Source organism: Microtus oregoni, unplaced genomic scaffold (assembly GCF_018167655.1).
Source record: "Microtus oregoni isolate MIOR12 unplaced genomic scaffold, Mior012 000007F_ref0000211, whole genome shotgun sequence".
Taxonomy (NCBI): domain Eukaryota; kingdom Metazoa; phylum Chordata; class Mammalia; order Rodentia; family Cricetidae; genus Microtus; species Microtus oregoni.
This window is the reverse complement of record NW_024543066.1, coordinates 44,959,272-44,971,406: the sequence shown is the minus strand read 5'-3', so window position 1 is coordinate 44,971,406 and position 12,135 is coordinate 44,959,272. Positions and strand designations below refer to the sequence as shown.

The following is a 12,135-nucleotide window of genomic DNA, read 5'->3' as shown; positions in this document are numbered from 1 at the left end:
GTCATTTGATGGAACAAGACCCCCTGAAAGGTCTCCATAAACCCTAAAAATACTTTGCCCAACAAACAGCAGGAAGCAGTTTGAAGAAAACAAGACCCAAATTCCCAAAATGGTTGTTTATAAATGTTTGTTTTTATTTAAAGGGGGATATGAAATAGAAATGAATACTTTACATTGCTATGGCTCTTGATCTATTGGTACAAATTTAAGATCAAAGTTATGTGTATATTTCTACTCTTATTTAGAGTATTACATTTATGTATAAATGTTAGAAATTTTCTTAATGCAAGCTCTCTGCCAATGCAAAAATCTCAATCAAGCCAAATCACAACAAGCCAAATTAAAAATATCCAGGTTTAATTAGATTCCTGCATTCTCGGGTGGCCCTGATGGGGAACCAGGAAGCCGCAAACATGACCACCGGGGGAGAGGAAAGAGACCACAAGGGAACTTTCTGGGGAAGCAGTTTAAACAGATTGAGGGAGTGCTCGCTTCGGCAGCACATATACTCAAATTGGAACGATACAGAGAAGATTAGCATGGCCCCTGCACAAGGATGACATGCAAATTCGTGAAGCTTTCCATATTTTTCCTTCATCTGGCGATGGATGGAGATAGAGACAGAGACCCACATTGGAGCACTGGACTGAGCTCCCAAGGTCCCAATGAGGAGCAGAAGGAGGGAGAGCATGAGCAAAGAAGTCAGGACCACAAGGGGTGCACCCACCCATGGAGACAGTGGGGCTGATCTATTGGGAGCTCACCAAGGCCAGCTGGACTGTGACTGAAAAAGCATGGGATAAAACCAGACTCTCTGAATATGGCGGACAATGAGGGCTGCTGAGAAGCCAAGGACAATGGCACTGGGTTTTGATCCTACTTCATGTTCTGGCTTTGTGGGAGCCTAGCCAGTTTGTTCACCTTCCTAGACCAGGATGGAGGGGGGAGGACTTTGGACTTTGCACAGGGCAGGGAACCCTGACTGCTCTTCAGACTGGAGAGGGAGGGGGAGAGGTGGGGGGAGGGGGAGAGGAGTGGGAGGAGGGGGAGGGAAATGGGAGGCTGGGAGGAGGCGGATTTTTTTTCAATAAAAAAAATAGATTGAGGGAGTGGTCAAGATTTTGGGGGGCACAGGGATGGGGCCTCCAAAGATGGAAGCCAGAGATTGAGACTTGAGACTTACATTCCAGATTGTTTGTGTAAGAGGTAAAAGGAAGCCGAGGTGATATTTTGTCTAACATTTAGGTTCTCTTAGGAAAAGGGAGCATTGACTCAAGTCTGGCTACTTCCTGCGGGCATGGGACGACATGAGGAAGGGAGAGCTAGGTGTTGGTGGGTCCACACTCAGTGAGAGATGTGGCTGGAAAGGCATCCCATGTACTGTCATCCCGGAGACACCAGGCAACTGTTCCTTGGGGGAGGTGAGAAGGCAGGAAAAAAAATATTGTTATCACCAAAGATGAGTGTGCCAGGATGAGGAGCAGGTAGGCCCTTCATAGAGGCACCTTGGAAAACTGGAGAATAGAAGGTTCTGTCTGCTGGACAGATCAAGTATCCTGAGTAGGTGTCCACTTGAGCCTGGAGAGATGGTACCAGCATGGGTGTCCCAAGAGCTTGGAAGCCAAGTGGATGGTGAGGATTACCGTGTGAGGACCTGCCCATTAAGGTTTGAGAGACCTAGGTGTTAACTGTTTCAGGAGTACTTTGTCCCCTGGAGAGAGTGAGGCAGGTTCAGGGGCATTTGGGTCCACTGGTGTGGGGGCAGGCAGACAGCTGTCAGCATGTGAGCAGAAGAAGGGGCCTTAAAAGGGAGAGATAGGGTAGGTACCCCACCAGTGGAGGAGTTTGGACTAAGAGGTGTTGATTAAGGAGAAAGGGCCTGCCATAAAGCAGCTCAAAAGGGTTCAGCCCATAGGGGAACATGGGGTGGCCCTGAGGCAAGTAAGGGCAATTGGGAGAAGGGAGGGGTTAGCTCTTGTTGATGAATCCATTGGTCCTCTCCACCTTTCCCGAGAATTGTAGATAGTGGAGGTATGGAATTTCCAAGAGATGTTGAGAGCTTCTGACACAAACTCCATGACCATGGAAGTGAAGGCTGACCCGTTGTCTGTTTGGATGGTTCGTGGGACACCAAACTGAGGAATGATGTGGTCCAGTAGTACCTGAGCCGCCACACCTGCTGTTTTCCAGGAGGCCGGAAATGCTTCTATCCATCCTGTAAAAGTGTCCACAAGTGTTAAGAGATAACGAAGTTTTTTATGAGTGAAATAAACCTGCCAATCTTTGCCCGGTTAGTGCTCACAAAGCTGGTGTAGAGACTGATGTATGTGGAGAGTCCCTTGTGGGTTGGCCTGGGCACATCTGGCAGGAGGAGTGGACCTGTAAAATAGAATCTTGGAGATGGGTGGGGTAAAAAAGGGGCTCCAAGAAGTGGAACAAAGTTTTGGGGAAGCAGCTAAGGATATCTTGACCCAGTAAAGGTGCTGGGCAAGCAGGTATTACTAAGAAAGAATGAGAGAAAAATTGTCCTGCAAGAATGCAGGACAGTGGCAAAGTTTTAAGTGTGGAGAAATAGGTCCCATCTACCCCCATAACTGAAATTGGCGAGGGGAACATAAGGCCTGAGTGAGATGTTAGAGCAGAATGGTAGCTCCCATGTCCAAAATAAAAGTAATGGACTTATCAGCTACCTGTGCCTTTACCCTAGGCTCAGATCGTATTACGGGATTATACCAAATCTGAGCAGCATCAATCCTCTGCATGGCTGGGAAGTTCGAAAGCTGGCACAGTCTCCCTTGCTGATGTTGGTGAGGCTGGACCTCTGTGGCATGGCATAGAGGACAAGCCCACATGGGAGCATTGTGATTTCCAGTGCCAGGTTGCTGGCAGATAGGGCATGACCTCAGAGGAGGCATTGTGCAATATCAAGCCACATGACCATTTAGGCCACATTTGAAACAGCTTGCCTGTGAGGTTGACTTAGGCTGGGCTCCATCTTGTGGTTGGCTTCCCTTGTCCCCCTTCCTGCGACCTTAGGGCAACTGCTAAGGCCAGGGAGGGTCTGTAGGTTAGCTGCTTTTTGTAGCCTTGTCTGTCGGGAAGACCCAGCTTTTTTTTCTTGGGCATTAAAAACTTTAAAGGCCATTTTCACCAATTTCTGTATAGGAGACTGGGGACCTCCTCAACCTTTCTTAACTTTTAAGCAGAAGGATTAGTAGAAAAGGAACCTAGCCACTTTTCTATCTGAGAGAGATCTGGAAGAGAAAAGGGAACACGAACTTTCATAATGACATCGAGTCCTGTCACCTCCTGGAGAGGGCATTGGAGGGTGGAGCTATAATGGGAAATGATATGGGAGGAGACTGGGGAGGATTGGGAGGGGTAGCCCAGTGAGCAGAGTTGGTCCAAGGGTGGGGAGATGAGGTAAGAGGGCGAGGGGAGGAGGAAGGTGGGTAAGGTGGAAGTTGACCTTGAACTTCTGGATTGGGAAGGGATGGGGGAGACCGGGAAGGAGCGAAATGTGGAGAATGTTGCTCTACAGAAGGGGATTGGGTAGTGTGGGCTTGAGGGAGTAGGGGAGGGGCCAGTGCCTCTGGCTGCATGATCCAGCTGGAATTGTTGGGTTCCAATTCCCAGAAGACTGCATATCCACATATAACATGTCTAATCTGCATCTCCACTCATATCCATCTCCTAACCACTTCCCCATGCCTTGCCATCCTCATCCCTCTCTGTCTACTCCTTTGTCTCCTTTCCATCCCTGCTTTCCTGACTTCTTCCCACCCACTGCGCCCCAACCTCCTCCTTCACTGCCTTATACTTTCAAGTACTGACTAGCAGCCAAGAGCAGGGACCCTGGAGCCAGACACACTGGGTTCAGATTGGAACTCTGCAACTCATTAGCTGTGTTTGTTGGTGTTGGTGAACTGTCTAGGTGAGCAAGGCTGGAATTTTCACAGACAGTTCCTGACACAGGAACTTTCCACAGACAGTGTTTGTCTTGTAATTTCCCAATGTGCTCAGCATCTGTTACAAACTGTACTGAGAATTCTGAATCTTGGTTCCTGCTCAGGCTAGTGGCATGAACAAGGCTCCCAGTCAGTCCCACAGCACAAAGGAAACAGCAAGCATACTACAATGTACTGTGTTGGCCAACATTCGTTCTTCTCCCTTTTAATGTGTGTGGTGGTGGCGGGGGATTGTGCTAGTTTGAATGTATTTGGCCCCAATAATCTCACAGAGAGTGGTACTGTTGGGAGGTGTGGCTTTGTTGGAGTGGGCATGGCCTTGTTGGAGGAAGCGTATCTCTGTGGGGGTGGGCTTTGAGGTCTCCTGTGTTCAGGATACTTTCCAGTGTATCAGTCAACTCCGTTACCTCTGAGTTAAGATGTAGGACTCTCAGCTCCAGCACCACATCTGCCTGCATGCTGCCGTGCTCCTCGTCCTGATGATACTGGCCTGAGCTTCTGAAACTGTAAACGAACCTCCTCAATTAAATGTCTTCCTTACAAGAGTGGCTGTGATCCTGACAGAAGTGCTCATTCACATGTGTGTGCCTTCTTTTGAGCGGCGCCATGTCATTGTCACAGTACTGGAACCCCAAGTCTCATCCCCTCTCCCTTGAATCTCTTGTTCCAATAAGAGCACATCTTTTCCAGTCAGTTTCAGAAGAAATTCCTTACAGACATTAGAAGTCCTTCTACCTCCAGCCTCCTACACTTGACTGTAGCCACACCCACTTCCTTCTGCAATAGCCACGCCCACTTCCCCTCAGGGATAACTTCTCTGAGCTCTTCCCAGGCTGCCATACCTGGCTATCTAGCTGGGAAATGCAGTTTTGGTGAGACTAATGTCTGCAAAGCCCTTTCATCCTGAGTGCTTGACAACGCTATGTCTCTCCTGAGGGAATGTGGTGTGTTTCCACTCCGTCCTTCCTCCTGTTTCTTCACACTCTTTTCTCCCATGCTGCACCTGTCCCAAGCCTCCTTTAACTTATCAGTAACCGTGCCCCCAACCCCTCACACCCGACAGCCCAGCAAATGTTGTCGCCAACCATAGGCCACTTGCTCACAAGGTACAGAGCAGAAGAGATTTCTAGACTCAAGCCAATGAATCGGTACCCTCTGGCATCATGCTAGGGGCAGGAAGTAATTTGGAGCAAGACCTTCTGTTCCACCTGCAGTGGTCTGGCCAGAGGAGAAGCCACTTCCCTACTGGCAATGCAAGCTCAGGACCAGAGTCTTCCTAGTCTGTAAACCAGGTGACGAGTGAACCCACTCAACCATTAGGAGTTCACATATTGGGGCCAGGGGAGATGATCGATCCATAAATAAGGGGCTTGCTGTGTAAACCTGAGGACCTGAGTTCAATTCTCCAACATCCAGATAAAAAGCTGGTGCCGCAGCAGATGCCGGTAATCCAAGCTCTGAAGAGGTGGAGAAGGGAGGTCCTTGGGTTTCTCTGGTCAACTAGCCCATTTCATTAGGCCAGGGTCAGGGAAAGACCTTGTTTCAAAAAGTAAAGAGACTGCCATTGACCTCTTGGTGCACACACACACACACACACACACACACACACACACACAGAGTTCGTACACCATCAGGGTTTATTTAGTTCCAAGAAGTGGCAGGCAGAGTTCTTCCCCAAGCACCTCAACCATATCTGAGCACTATGTTCTATGTCCACTAAGTCGAGGGACTCGGTCCCCTAAGTCACTACTTGCTAACATACTTTAGGCATGTTGTATCGCTGCAGAGACTGCCCCAGGGCTAATCCCTGGCGTATAAATTAAGGTATATTATTTAACTGGGTGGGTAGATCCTGAGCAGGCTCACAGGAAGATCCGTCATCTTTGTCTCCTCCCAGGAAGACAACTGTGGCATGTGTCACAGGCTTGGATGACATCAGAACCTTAGGAGGTAGAGGGGGCTGTAGGGGTGGGTCTGGGGATTTCCTTGATGGAGGATCAACGGGAGAGCTCGTGTAGGTGGTGTCAAAGGAAGGTGGTGAGTCTAGCCTCACATAGGGGATGTCTGTGGGCAATCCGGCAGCCAGTCCAGAGTCACTGCTGTGGGGGACCGCTGAGGAGGGCTCCTGGAATAAAAACAGGCAAGTTACACAAAGGAACTGTGCCAGGGTTCCCTTTGATGGGACAAGGAGACCATAATGGACCTGCTGTAACAATCCAGCATGTCAAAGGGATGAGAGGCCATTCCTTTGGCCAGGGATGGTAGTACGCACGTGTGCGTGCACACACAAACATTTACTCTCAGAACTCAAGAGTTTAAGTTCAGCCTGGTCTACATAGTGAGTTCCAGGCTGGCCAGCAGTATATCCAGTGAGAGCCTATCTGAAAGATAAAACAAAACAACAGAATATCTGGGAGTTGTGCACACTTTTAAGCCCTGAATTCAGGAGGCAGAGGCAAGTGGATGTCTGTGAGTCTGAGGTCAGCCTGGTCTACATAGTAAGCTGAAGGCCAGTCAAGTATAAAGAAACCTTGTCTTAAAAACAGAAGTGAAAATACCCTAAGCCCCGAGGTTCTTCCCAGATGTAGGAAGGCAAGGGTCTGGACCGTGGTGAGTCTGTTTTTCCTCCACCTGCTCAGTAGTGTGATGGGTGAGGGGAACCCACAGAGGTCTCTTACCATGCCTGAAACACCACTGCTCTGGGACCCGGCACAGACACCAAGCCTATGTCCTGGCAGCAGAAAACAACAGTCTAGTCCCTTGCAGTGTGGCTCCAAGCCCCCCAAAGCCTCCAAAATCTTTGTTAGTGCGGACTCACTTTCCCCTCTCCCATCTCTACTCCTAACCCCTCCACCTCACACCCCACAAGCCTGCCTTGCTTCCCTGCCCACTTTCAGCTTCTCCAGCTGCCACCACACTAAGCCTTCCCGCTGGAATTCCCTCCTTCATCCTTTCTCCTCCAGTCCCACTTCTCACTTCATTGTCCCTCTTCCACCTGCACTAGCTCAGTTCCCTTCCCTTTTTCCCTCCCAGCCACTGGGATTCCAGCAATGGGGACTCGTCTAAAGAACGGAAAGATTTTTCATATGGGAAGCACACCCGGTCTCCTGCTCTCCTCTTCCAAACTGAGCCGCTGGAGGAGGAGGATAGCTTCATACCTTTCTTTCTGGCCAACACAGCAAACAGCACCACAGCCACCACCAGCAGGCCCAGCAGAAGCACTGCAGCACCCCAGATCAAATGGATACTGAGAGACACAAAGGGATAGGCTGGTTTAGCCCTGAATCCCGAAGGGAGCTGCCAACCAAGAGCACTGGAGTAGTGGGAGAAACTGCCACTTTCTTTGGGAACCATAAATGGGAGGTAATGGAAGGGAGCTTGAGGGTAGGCCCGGATCAGGGAGAGGAGAGACACATTTTCACAGTGAGCCACCAGAGCGAACGGATGGTTGCTGAAATGGATAGAGGTGAGAAGTTCCCCAGCAGTAGAATGAGATGATTTTTAAAATGTGTGTGGGGGGCTGGAGAGATGGCTCAGCGGTTAAGAGCACTGCCTGCTCTTCCAAAGGTCCTGAGTTCAATTCCCAGCAACCACATGGTGGCTCACAACCATCTGTAATGAGGTCTGGTGCCCTCTTCTGGCCTGCAGGCATACACACAAACTGAATATTGTATACATAATAAGTAAATAAATATTTAAAAAAAATACAAATAAAATGTGTGTGTGTGTGTGTGTGTGTGTGTGTGAGAGAGAGAGAGAGAGAGAGAGAGAGAGAGAGAGAGAGACCGAGAGAGAGACCGTATATGCACATCCCATGGAGCTAGAGTCACAGGCTGTTGAGACTGCTGGCAATGGACTCTGCCCTCTGCAAGAACAGTAAGGACTGTTAACTGCTGAGCCATCTCTCCAGCCTCATCTGGTCCGGTCTACAACTGCAAACCAATTGTGTGTTTAGTACCCTCTTCCCCTGGCCCACACCACTGTTTTGGCACCTTTTCTCATGCCTTCTGAACTCGTGAGGACCAGCACTCCCCGCAGGGTCCAAGGAGGGGTCCTTTGGCAGACTTCCAGTTCTATAGCTCTCCTTCTCTTCTGCCTCCTCCTCTCCTGGGCCAGGAACTGAGGCAGAAGGAAACAATCCGTGAGTGCAGAGCCCTTGTGGAGCAGCTTCCATGGCCCTTACTAAACGCTCAGGGAAGACTCAGGAACTCTGTGAAGATCAACTTTAAACCATCAAGGAAGGTGTGGCTGAGGAAATGGCTCAGTGGGCAAGCATGAGGCACTGAGTTCAAATCCTCAATACTCATGTAAAAACGCTGGCTATGGACCCCAATGCTGGGGACCAGACACAGACAATTCCCTCTCTGGTCAGCCAGTCTGTCCAGGATGGTGAGCTTCAGGCTGAGGGTCTCAAAGTAATAAGGTGGAAAGTGATAGAACAGGACATCCTGTATCATCCTTTGATGCTGTGCGGGCCTTGCATGTGCACATACACTCACACACTCGTGCACACACACTCTTGTATACGCACATACACCCACCACACACTCTTCTATACACACACATCCAACACTTGTGTACACACACATATGTCCACACACTCATGTATACACACACACATTCCTGTGCACACACATATGTCCACACACTCATGCACACACACTCTTGTATACGCACATACACCCACCACACACTCTTCTATACACACACATCCAACACTTGTGTACACACACATATGTCCACACACTCATGTATACACACACACTCACATTCCTGTGCACACACATTTACCCACAAACTCATGTATACACACCCCACACATTCCTGTACACACACATATACCCTCACACTCATGTATACACACATTCCTGTACACACACATATACCCTCACACTCATGTATACACACATTCCTGCACACACACATATACCCTCACACTCATGTATACACACACATATACCCTCATACTCATGTATACACACATTCCTGTACACACACATATACCCTCACACTCTTGTATACACACATTTCTGTACACACACACTTGCACTGGAAGGCACAAAAATTAAATTCTGTTATGTGCTTGAAATTCACATCAAGAAAAACAAAGCTAGTTCAATCTTGGGAGAGCTGGAGGAACACACAGGGGCCACAGAGATGCTGTGACAGAAAGTCCTGGGAGGGAGAGGAGCGGGAGGTGGAGGAGGAGGAGGGGAAGGAGGGGAAGAGGGGGAGGAAGGGGCTGCCCACTTAGCTCCTTATCTCCAGCTTCCCAAACAGTTCCGGTGTTGCCACTCAGTCACAGAGCTGTCAAAAAGGCATCTCCCCCAATGCCTTCCAAAAGGGCCCCACACCCCAAGTTCCCAAGAGTCCCCACCTCAGGCCATCCCGACTACTCACCTGGTGGAAGCACCAGCAGGGAGACTCTATGCAGAGTCTGGGGCCCTGCGGCTCCCTCCACCACACAGCCATACTCCCCTGTGTCCTCCTCCTGCAGGGTCACCATTTCAACCTGCAGAAGCCCCCCACCCAGGTCAGTGAGGAATATGCGCCCACTTCCTGGGGCTCCTCGGACCACAGCTGAGGTCACCAGTGGCTGGCACTCTTCCTGCGAGAACCGGCACCACACCTTGGGAGCCCTCACATCCTGGAGCCGGTAGTGGCACTGCACCAGAATGGATGACCCCACGGGTGCCTGCAGCACCTCGGGATGGCTCTCGGCTGAGCCCTGACCTGGGGAAGGAAGAGAGGTGGGAGTGAGGGTCGGATAGAAGCAGGCAGGGGTTCTAGCCCACCCTCTGCCATAGAGATGTGGGGATCCAAGGGGAAGGTACAGCATCTGCGGTACTTCTGGCTGGGGACGGAGGTGTGTGGTCCGTCTTCACCTTACCTGACAGTCCCAGGAGCAGCAGCAGCAGGTAGCAGCCCATGGCTGGGCAGACAACAGTTCTGTGTGGCCTCCTCACAGACACTGCAGGCCCTAGGGGGCAGGAAACATCTGTTTCATACAGTCACGTGAGCTCTCCAGTAACCATAGAGGCCAACAGAGTTACACGGGTGGGAATCTCCGAGGTTGGGGGCAGGGAGCTTCTCCAGGGCTTGCTTGGCTCAGGGCTAGGAAGACCCTGAGAGAGTGGTAGGCGAGTGTGAGAGAGGCGGGAAGAAGGAGTCTGACTTCCCACCCAGGGGAATGGTGAGAGGGCCCAGCTCCAGGAAGGCAGGAGAAACTCTGTCTTTTTTAATTAATTAATTAATTAATTTATTTATTATGTGTACAATATTCTGTCTGTGTGTATCCCTGTAGGCCAGAAGAGGGCACCAGATGGTTGTGAGTCACCACGTGGTTGCTGGGTATTAACTCAGGACCTCTTGAAGAGCAGCAAGTGCTCTTGACCTCTGAGCCATCTCTTCAGCCCCCATTCTTTCTTTTAAAACAAGATTGATTTTTATCTTAAGTATGTGAGCGTTCTGCCTTTATGTAAGTGCCCCGAGTGTATGTGTGTATTACTCGCAGAGGCCAGGAGAGGGGCCTGAACCCTGGAACTACAGATGCTTGTGAACTGTTCTGTGGCTCTGGAAACAGCCTGTGCCCACTGCAAGAGCAGCAAATGCTCCTAACCACTGTGCCATTGCTCCAAACCCATTTTTCTTGACATTTTTAATTCACATGTTCTCTTTCTTAGTTTTCAAGCATTATTGTAATACTCTACTTTGTTCTCCATGAGTATTCCCACCTCTGTACGTGGTTTGACTGTATGTGCAAAGAGCCCTTATGCTTGAGTGTGACTGAGCAGTGAGCATCCCTCAGGACTAGAGACTGGGAAACAGACAGAAGACTTGTACATCCTTCACTTGCCTTCCTAAATACATTTATACTCCAAAGCAATGGTATCTGTCTGTTTCCTTCTCTCTCTCTGCATCTCTCTAAAGAGGACAGTGAATCACTGTGCCTGTATGTTACTTTTCTTATAGCTAACACAAAGTCACCTTAAGAAACGAAAGGTTTATTGGGGTTCACCATTTCAGGAAATGCTGGTCTGTTTTCATAGCAGAGGCATAGCAGCAGAAACATGAGGTGAGGCTACCCCATGGAGGTAGATAAGAAGCAAAGACAGATTTGAAGTAGGGCCCAACTGCTGTGCACCTAAAGATTCCATACATTCTAGACCTACCTGCTGGGAACTGTGAGGTCCACACCCTCAGCACCACCTGCTGTGAGCTGGGGGGGTCCACACCCTCAGCACCACCTGCTGGGAACTGTGGGTTCCACACCCTCAGCACCACCTGCTGTGAGCTGTGGGTCCACACCCTCAGCACCACCTGCTGTGAGCTGGGGGGGTCCACACCCTCAGCACCACCTGCTGGGAACTGTGGGTTCCACACCCCTCAGCACCACCTGCTGGGAACCATGTGTTCACGCACATGAGCCTGGGGGACATTTCAAACCCTAGCATTCTCATACTTCTTGACTGCAAGTCCATTTGGGGGTCCAGAGATTCGGACTCACTGCCTGTAGAAGAAACATCTGATCCCAAAACTGCCCTGGGGAGCTGGGCATGACAGAGTTTGTCAGAACTCAAGCCACATGTAGGGATGGTCATATTGCCCTGGTGTGGAAGATGAGTTCAGAGAAGTGCAGAAGATTTTCTTCTCTCTTTCCCTCCCTCCCTCCCTCCCTTCCTCCCTCCCTCCCTCCCTCCCTCCCTTTCTCCCTCCCTCCCTCCCTCCCTCCCTCCTCTCTCCCTCCCTCCCTCCCTCCCTCCCTCCTCTCTCCCTTCCTCCCTCCCTCCTCTCTCCCTTCCTCCCTCCCCCTTCCTTGATCCCTTCCTCCCTCAGTCTCTCTTCTCGCTCCCTCAGTCCCTCTTCTCTCTTTCTCCCTCCTTCCTCCCTCCCTCCTTTCTCTTCCTCCCTCTTTCCTTTCATTCCCTCCCTCCCTTTCTCTTCCCCTCCCTCTCTCCCTCCCTCCCTCCTCTCCCCTGCCCTATAACTCCTCTGCTAAAAATGGAAATATTTTAAAGAGACACTCCTGTCCTATCTTTCAACTACCAGCCTGGTCATGGAGGCTGCTTGTTTGTTCCTGGCTGCCCTGACCTGAAATAATTACACAGAAATTAATTAAATTAAATTAATTAAATTTTTATTAATTAAAAAACTGCTTAGCCTATTA

General features: G+C 50.0%; 1 protein-coding gene and 1 non-coding gene across 5 annotated transcripts; one reads left to right on the top strand and one right to left on the bottom strand.

Moving 5' to 3' along the window:
* The first annotated feature begins 484 nt into the window (after window positions 1-484).
* Window positions 485-591, top strand: LOC121451182. The gene has a single exon (XR_005974705.1). It is a non-coding gene; the product is annotated as a U6 spliceosomal RNA (small nuclear RNA).
* Window positions 592-5,595: 5,004 nt separating this feature from the next.
* On the bottom strand, window positions 5,596-9,898 carry Treml1 (triggering receptor expressed on myeloid cells like 1). 4 transcript variants are annotated; one of them, XM_041656507.1, is made up of 6 exons: window positions 9,859-9,898; window positions 9,369-9,701; window positions 7,947-8,087; window positions 7,127-7,237; window positions 6,647-6,699; window positions 5,596-6,093 (listed from the first exon to the last, which is right to left on the bottom strand). In XM_041656507.1, exons 1-6 carry the CDS (start codon window positions 9,896-9,898, stop codon window positions 5,788-5,790), a joined length of 984 nt encoding a protein of 327 aa, XP_041512441.1. In that variant the 3' UTR covers window positions 5,596-5,787. The 4 variants fall into 4 exon arrangements, with proteins under 4 accessions (XP_041512441.1, XP_041512442.1, XP_041512443.1 ...); XM_041656508.1 differs by having other exon boundaries at window positions 7,127-7,215; window positions 7,961-8,087; XM_041656509.1 differs by having other exon boundaries at window positions 7,127-7,215; window positions 7,961-8,072.
* Window positions 9,899-12,135: the final 2,237 nt, after the last annotated feature.

Excerpts from the sequence above, each read along its gene's own strand:
- Treml1 (XM_041656507.1), bottom strand. The coding sequence starts at position 9,898 with ATGGGCTGCTACCTGCTGCTGCTGCTCCTGGGACTGTCAG. Across the intron at positions 7,238-7,946 it reads GAAAAGGTGCCAAAACAGTG|CCTATCCCTTTGTGTCTCTC; the intron begins GTGTGGGCCAGG and ends GGGCTAAACCAG. Across the intron at positions 6,700-7,126 it reads TGTGTTGGCCAGAAAGAAAG|GACATAGGCTTGGTGTCTGT; the intron begins GTATGAAGCTAT and ends TTCTGCTGCCAG.